Source organism: Ziziphus jujuba, chromosome 9 (assembly GCF_031755915.1).
Source record: "Ziziphus jujuba cultivar Dongzao chromosome 9, ASM3175591v1".
Taxonomy (NCBI): Eukaryota; Viridiplantae; Streptophyta; class Magnoliopsida; order Rosales; family Rhamnaceae; genus Ziziphus; species Ziziphus jujuba.
This window is the reverse complement of record NC_083387.1, coordinates 4,801,766-4,810,702: the sequence shown is the minus strand read 5'-3', so window position 1 is coordinate 4,810,702 and position 8,937 is coordinate 4,801,766. Positions and strand designations below refer to the sequence as shown.

At 29.6% G+C, this 8,937-nt stretch overlaps 1 protein-coding gene across 1 annotated transcript; it reads right to left on the bottom strand.

The window, feature by feature from the left end:
* Window positions 1–1,296: 1,296 nt before the first annotated feature.
* Window positions 1,297–2,052, bottom strand: LOC107425825 (ethylene-response factor C3). The gene has a single exon (XM_016035873.3). The coding sequence runs from the start codon at window positions 2,050–2,052 to the stop codon at window positions 1,297–1,299; it is 756 nt and encodes a 251-aa protein (XP_015891359.3).
* Window positions 2,053–8,937: the final 6,885 nt, after the last annotated feature.

The window sequence follows — 8,937 nt, the reverse complement described above, 5'->3', positions numbered from 1 at the left end:
AATTTTGAGAATAAGTTTTCATATATGTCAACAATTTGCACCCAAAAAAAAAAAAAAATTTGACAAATAAAAGCTGCACTTTTCTCAAACATCTAAATTGATCTATTTTTCCTCTTACATTGAGTTGTTTTTTTGATAATAAAAAAAAAAAAAAGGTGCGGTAAAGGTGAAACAGAGACGCACGTGATAATGTTCACCAAAGAAGAGAAGCACGTGCTAAGATCCGAATAAGATTAGAAAATGTGAGACGGTTAGTATGTAATATAAGTGGCACAAGTTGATATATACATGGCAACTTCGAGGACGTGGAGGACTCTGTATTTTTATTATTAATGATCATCATCATCATCATGACTATCTGTATTTATATTATGTTAAGTTTTTTTGTCTTGTCGCCGCCTCTTCTCAAAAACATATATGACGTCCTTTGCATTTCAGCAAACAATGTAAACATGACGTCTTGTCCTTTTTTTTTGTTTTTTTTTTTTTAAAAAAAAAAAAAAAACCCTGACGGGGACACACACAATATTGGCTTTCCGTACCCGATCAGACTATATGGAACTCGGAATTGCAAATTGTGATTTGAAAAGAATAAAAAAAAAAAAAAAGATGTGATGTTTTTAGATGAATATTTATATATCACTTCGGATTTGTTAAAACTTCTGAATTAATGGTTTAGTGGCGTTCTTCGAAATTAGATATATCTCCTTTCAATATTGACGGTGGATATTATCTACTTTTTAATTAGCTTTTTTCTTTTGATTTTTTTTTTTTTTTGGGTATTGTTTTTCTTTCAAGCTTTGATAACCACGTCGCATATCAGCCAGCAAAAACGAACAGATGGAGTGGAAATTGGATAATAAACTGAATATTAAAACGAAATCAATAACATTGGAATTTTTACCTCCAAAAGTTTGCATGTATAGTACTATATAGTAGATAGCTAATTAAGGAATTAGACAAAAAACAAAACGTTTATTCCATTTTATTAAAATTCAAACTTTATCAACAACCATGCATTAACAGCCAAATCTCTTTTCATAAAACATGATATCCATGAAGAAAAGAGCAAAAATATTAACTTTTTTTTTATTCCTTTTTATTTTTCATCTAAATAAAGAATAATTGGAAATTACATGAAAAAGCAAAGGCTCCAACAAATTGAGGGAAACATTAAGGTGATTAAATGAAAATAGAAAAATTACACATATAGATATTGAAATTGAAACCCACTTAAAAAAATTTGATCATAACTAAGTTCATGGATGACTAACTAGCTAGGTACGTACGTTTCAATTAAGTACATGAAGCTAAAAGTTCCTCCAGTAATTCAGCTCCCAGGTCCTCCAAAACCACCATATTTGTTGTGTCGGAAATTTGCTTACGTCCTTTAATATTTTTGCCTTTGTTATTGTTCCGACATTTTGATGATTTTCTTTGCATGTAATGCTTCTCCTTTAGTACAACCGCTGGAGAACTTCCAATGCTACAGCTATACTTCATCTCCAATAGTGAGTCTCGGACCCTTTGAACAGGAAAGTTTAGCACAGCCGTCGGACCTCTCATCAACAATGCAGCTTGATCATAGGCTAGAGCAGCAGCCTCAGCACTATCAAATGTTCCAAGCCACACCCGGGTGCCATGCCTCGTTGAATCTCTTATCTCCGCCGCATACTTTCCCCAAGGCCGCCTTCGAACCCCTATGTATGATTTCTCCTTCTTATTAGCATGCTTTTTGCCTTTTGCATTTGCAGTCATTTGTTTCTTCTTTTGATCTTCAGAGGAAATTGTTTCCGATGACAACAACGACAATGACGACGACGACAATGATGCTGATAATGATGTTGATGTTTCTCTTACTATTTCTTGGGCTGTAATATTGTCGAAAGGGTGTCTATTTCCGGAGTCAGCAATGAGATCAAGAATGTCAAATGAAAGTGAATCTTGGTTATAAGGAAGCTCATCCCATGAGAAATTTGATACCAACAAACTTTGAGGCAATTCGGATAATTGGGTCTCAAAATTTGCGTGTTGAAAGAAAGAGAAGCTCATATTGGACGGTTTAGGGGAGTTATGTATGTTATAGCACTGTTGGTTCTGATAATACTGGGTGCTGAAGGCTATATATATATATATACGTTGGTGAAGAGGATTTGGTTTTGACCGAAAAGTTTAATTTAAACACAAGATCGTGGTTAATGTAAATTAAACAAGAGCACAGGAAAAATCCTTGATTAACAAGTAGGGTTTGGCATCCATATTCAGCTTAAACTATTTGACAAAATGAACAAATTGTACATGTGCTGCCACCTGTACCTCTTGCTTGTCTGTAGTCAAGGAGAAAAGCCTCTATACAACGAAAAAATTTCCAGTGCTCCGGGAGCACTACTCCCTTCTCCCACAAGCCAGTGGACCCCATATGTATGGGTCCCAAACTCCATAACCCACCTCCCCTCCTAATTTTATTTTATTTTAGTTTATTTATTCCTGCCCATACTCCGACCGTTTATTTTAAAATGGAGCAAGATAGGAATTCCCCAGCGGGGAAAAATGGGACCGGGAGGTGAAACCCATTCCCCTTTCTTTGCCCTTTTAAAATTAAATTAATAATTTTTAAAAAAAGATTATTATATTATTTTAATAAAAATTTATTTTCACTAACAACATGTTTATATACATATCCTTTTGATAAACTTATTTTTATGGACTATATAATACATATCAATATAAATATATTGAAATAAAAAAATATATAGAAAAATTTAAGTAAATATATACAATCCCCATCTTGGGGTAAGGCATTTTATCTCGTTCCTTTTTCCCTATTAATTGCGGAATCCCCAGTTCATTAAGGACTGTTTTCTATAGGAATTGAGATAATTGGAACATTTTCCATTTCAAAATATCAAATAAATTTAATAATTTATATTTATAAATAATATTATACAACATTAAAATAAAATATGTGAATTTTATAAAATATTTATGGATTATTTACTTATTATGGATGCTCCTTGCAATACATCGTTCTTGCTATAGCATGTAAGTTCCTTTTAATAGTCAGAACTCTATGTCTTACGAGGCTAACAAAAAAATAAAAATAAAAAAAAGTATTAAGCTTGCCACCGAATTCATTAGATGGAACAAGGAGGAACCATCAAGGAAACAATTTCTCATCACAACTGGCTAATGGAAAAAAAATTAACATGGTAACTAAAATTTGATTGGCTAAGAATAGAAAAATAATTAAGTACTATAACAGTGTAAATTTGATTGGCTAAGAATAGAAAAATAATTAAGTACTATAACAGTGATGCACCAAGCCGGAACAGAAACATATCACAGGTTGTGATAGGCAGCCCATGAACCCGTTTAAAGCGACATTATGCAATATAAAAGTGACTACATTGTAACCATTTTGCTTGGCAAGAAAAGACAGGAACATCCAATTGGGAAATGAAAAAGACAAAAATCTCTGCTTAGATTCTTCTCTTCCAATATGCTAGTGCAAGTGGCTCCTCTCTGACTATTATATTATTTATTGTTACTTGAAGTTTACAAGTAGAAAAATAAAAACTACTTTTCTCCTGTTTCTTTACTTTGCAAGACAAAAAAAAAAAAAAAGCCTACTTTTCTTATAGTAGTCCGTACTTATAAAACGGCCGGGATTATTTCCATTGACAAATTTTGTTACATCATTTTGGATGGCTTGGTTTCGGTCATGACCAAATGATCAAAACCTCACTGGTAAGAAGCCGAGAGAGACAAGATATATAAAATAGCCTACTTTCAATTATTATGAAATTTTTTAGATGTGGAAGTGGGGATTGCAAACAATTTTTATGAAATTGTTCGAAAAATTAAAAAACTTAACGCTTCTTCAATAATGATTGAAACAAATATTTCTTTCTATTATTCATGCAAGGTTGATTATTTTGATTTAGAAGCAAGGTTTTCAAAAAAATCTCATTATTACATGCAGTAATTAAGAACCACTGTACAAATTCAAATATTGATAGTTTCGGAAATTCTTTTTTTTTTTTTTTTTTAAGGGTATGAGGTTAGTTTATTTATTTATTTATTTTTAAATGTGGATGATTTATAGATTGAACATAAATTAAATTATCATATTTTCTTCTTGTTCTTCTGCTTTGTTTTTTTTTTTTTTTCCTTTTGTTTCCTCTGTTGTCATCTATATATGTGTAATTAATTAATGCTTTCTCCTTTTTAATGAACTAACACTAGTGGAAATAAAATTGATTGCAATAATTGACCAGGGCGCTGTAGAGACCATACAATAATTCTTCATTTTCATTTTTTCATAGTTATAAAATTAATAAATTAATATATGGCATTAATATATATAAATCTAATCAGGTACTCTTCTATATTTACAATAATTTAGCTCTTCTCCGCCAGCTGTTTTCCCAATGTTTTTTTAACTTTCAAAACCCACCACATTTTGACCCCTTCCTTATTATTTCACTGCTGAGTGTCATCCATTGCTTGCATATTTTCCTTTGTAAACCTCTCCTCTATGTCCCAGTAATGATCGATCAGCTAAAGATTGCACAAAATATTCAATAGTTTTTTCTTGGAGTCGTCTTTCACATTAAAAAGAAATTCATCCCAAGAGAAAGGTTGAAGCTCTACCTTTTTTCCTCATGCGGAATATCAATATGGTTATTAATTTGGGAACCATACCATACCACATAAAAGCGAGAAAGAGGCTGAGCGAGGAAAAGTGAGAACATCTTAGAGGACGCATGCACAGTATGCGTTACTCATATCCAATTACAAGACCCACATATAAGGCCCATTTACATGTAAGTAAGTTATGTGGTGTGCCTGTAGATTTTTTTTCCCTCAAAAGGCTTGATAGAGATGGTTTCAATTTTATCTTCAATCAAACAAATTAATTTTGGCTTGATTCAATTAATATATTTTTTATATTATGAAAATGTTGATATTAATGAAAATGGTGAGATATATTTGTATGAAAATGTCGATATTGATAAAAATATTTTGCAAAAATTATGAAAACTAAAAATATTCAACTTAAAACATAAATTTTTACCTATCATATATTTCATATAGTAAAATAAAGTTAAAAATACAATCATTAGACTAAAGTTTGTGACAAAATAGTCCATGAATATTAAATGTTCTTTTATATAGAATAAATACAAAGCTTGTTAGTGCAAATTTAACTAATTAAATATGCATAAAAAATACAAAATAAATCGAAATATGCAATTTTATCTAATATATATATATATATATAAACGATTTATTCTTATGTTATAATGATGTACTAACTGCTAAAGTCTTATTATTTTAATTATATACCATAAATCTTGATCAAAATCATAATTATAAATACAACATATTAATTAAAAATAATAATTAAATGTTATCTTTTATTTATTATGATTTTGGAGATGGGGGATTTTCACAGCCTGGTAAGAGGTTTGAAACTTGAGAAATATGATAAATATTATCTAAAATATATAAGAAATATTATCTAAAATATATAAGTTCTTAACTATAGTGATTAACTTTTATTCTTCTTAAAAATGGAGAAAAAAATAGTGGATATCACCATCAATGACGTATATTTATCAATAATTAGTAATCACTGTAATTTCATCAATATTTGCATAAAAATTCACCTTTCTTTTTCAATTTATATTGATAATTCAACGTCATTAACTACTAGTGATAAATTTGATATTTATATTGATATGGATGCTAGATAAATTTTAACTTTTTTTTTACCAATGTGAAACATGTCAATAAATATATTTTACCATTTTCTATTAATATCGAAAATATAAAATAAAAAAATATTGATAAAAATGTCACAATATCATGAATATTTTATACATTAAAAGCACATTCCCTCAATTTAAATAAAGAATTTTTATAACGATCAAAAAATCTTATTAGAAAAGCTAATACCAAAATAGTAACCTTTCCATTCCGTATTTCTCTTTATTTTATTTGGCAGGTGGATGGATAAAAGTAAAATCCAACAATTTCTTTTGAGATTTTACCACCTGCATCATCAAATGCAAGCAGGTACCACCTCCACCTGATACCACCTACTACTAATTTTTATTTTCTTTTATTTTCTTTTCTTTTTTCTTTTTTATTTTTTGAGTAGAAGACACCCTATGCTACTAACTAGGCATATAATAAGGATGAGAATTCTGTAATTGAAAATTGGCATTAAGCGATAAATGTGGTGGAAGAATATTCCACTACTAAGTATGTTACAACGAGAAATTAAAAACATATCAACAAACTGCAAGATGATAATTGGATTCTCTCTTATTGATCTAACGAATTTTTATTGTTGTTATAGTTATTATTATTGTTGTTGTTGTTGATTTCAAGGCCAAGTTTTCATAGATAGCTAATATTATATAAAAGCAACTTTATGTTTCGCGGAGTAAAAGATTTTGAGTGGATTAATTAAGTGGTAATGAGCAGGTGAGTCACGTGATAGAGAAAGGGTAAATTATGGCAACGGTAGTTGATGGATTCGATGATCCAAAACAAGGAGCCAATGTTTTGTCGTGTAGCAGCCGCCCCTCCCCCACGGCCCGACAATACCATATTTAGTGGGCATGCTCAGAATCACAATTTTTATAATACCCTGACCTTCCTTTCCCTTTTATTTATTTAGCAATTTGCTTTATTATAATATTTGATTAGTTCCGACGTCTTTATTTTTTTATTTATTTTTAATAAAATAATTTGATGATAAAGATACTTTATTAATCATTTTCTTTAACAAATCTAGGATTCAATTATATATAGATGTACAGATTGTCTCAAAGAAAAGAATGGAGCTTTAAATACCATTTTTTTTTCTTTTTCTTTTTTTTTAAAAGAAAAATAAATGTGAGTGATGTCTATCTTCATTGAAAGACTTTAAGCTATGGATTCTTTTAATATTTATCAAAAAGTTTAATGGCGTGATATGAAAATCTCTTTTCATTGTTGGTGGATTAAGTACAATTTTAAGTTTACTTTATAGGTTTATGTCCACAGACCAGATAACATAAAAAATAAAAAATAAAAATAAAAAGAAAAGAAAAGAAAAAGATTTAACCGAAGGGTGCTTTGATTTACGCAATTAATTTTTGAATAAAAATAACATTTCAATAAACTGCTCATTTCGTTTATTTGGTGTTGATAAAATTTATTGGAATGAACATTTGCTTATTCTGTTAAATGAAAAAGTTGATGTATTATATGATTTGTCGGGCAAATTTATACTCCTCTTTAGTTTTATCCTTTTAGTTAATTTTCTGGTTTTCTTTTTCTGGCAATTTTCTTTCGTATTTGTTTATTTTATCAAAATTAATCTATATGTTTGAATTTACATAGTTCATCTTTAGTTTGTTTTTCCCCCTCAAGTTAATAATTCTTTTTACATAGTTCATCTTTAGTTTGTTTTTCCCCCTCTAGTTAATTACTCTTTTCAACATTTTCTCAAGAAACAGAAGAATGAAGTGAGAAAAAATAATTAACACAATTATTTAACATGGTTCGTTATTCAATATTGACCTACATGGTTCGTTATTCAATGTTGACCTACTTTCACAAGACAGAAAATTTGAGGTCTATATTTTCATTATACTCTTTTATTTGCTTACGATACATGTATAAACACCAATATTTATAGATCTATAGAATATGTAATAAACGAAACTGAGAATATATGTGTGTGTGTGTGTGTCTATATATATATATATATATATAAAGGATATAAAGGAAATGATCAAATTATATTTAACATAACTGATTGAGAAAAATAATAGAATTAATTTAGCATAACTGATTGTGTTGACCCCTGAATGTTAACTCCAATATGGCATATGTTCAGTACCCTTGATCACTTTGGGAGCTAGCTATGTGACTGTGTCTAAGCTGCTGGACTGCATGTCAAAAACACCTATAGCAGCAGAGCTTCTTGCTATTTATTTACCATTGTTTTCCTTTTGGTTGGGAGATGGGGTTCTTTGAATATTTTCTTTTGGGGAGTGATTCAAAGAATGTTACATCTTTGATTGCTCAACAATCTCTTTCTAATTCTCAAGACTGCTTTATAGTTGAGAAAATTCAGGGGTTAACTGCGTCTAGTTTGCCATCCGCTACGCTTTATACGTCAAGTCAAGAAATGCCAACAATGCTGCACTACACACTGTCTTGCTGAATATGCTTTATCTTGTATTTAGAACACTTTGATTTTGGTGGAGGAAGATCATCCATGGCTGTCTGACACACTTCTCAGAGATGTAACTTCTTCTTCTGTGTTAATGGAAGTCTTTTTTATTCAAAAAAAAAAAAAAAAAAACGTTTATTTCAATTGGTCTTCATGTACATCATATTATAATTGATTCAATAACTTAATGACATATTCACTTCATGTTCAAGCCAACCAACAGAGAATACACTGAAATTCTCATTTCTCATTTTATTCCATTCTTTAGTTGAAACTTTTCATCCTCTTTTTTTTTTTTTTTTTTTTTTTGTGGGGTGGGGGGGAGATAGTGAAAATTGATCTGTTTAGTCGATCAATTTTTTTTTTTTTAATAAACCAAGCAATCTAGTTCCAGAAATCTTGATGTATTTTAGATTGGTTATTAATTAGACAAAACAAAAAACAACACTATCAATTTATATTCCATTATTTTCCTTCTTTACCCAAAAAAAAAAAAAAAAAAAAAAAAGGCTGCTTCTTCTTCATCTTCTCTCTTTTTTATTTTATTATTATTCTGACAAAAATGGAAAACAAATCAAACAGAAATAAATTGGAAAAATAGCTTCAACAAATGAAAGGAAACGGAATTATATATGTTGGCAAATTAGAAGAAAGAAAGGCAAAACACAGGATAGGATGATTAATTTGAAGATGATGATGGG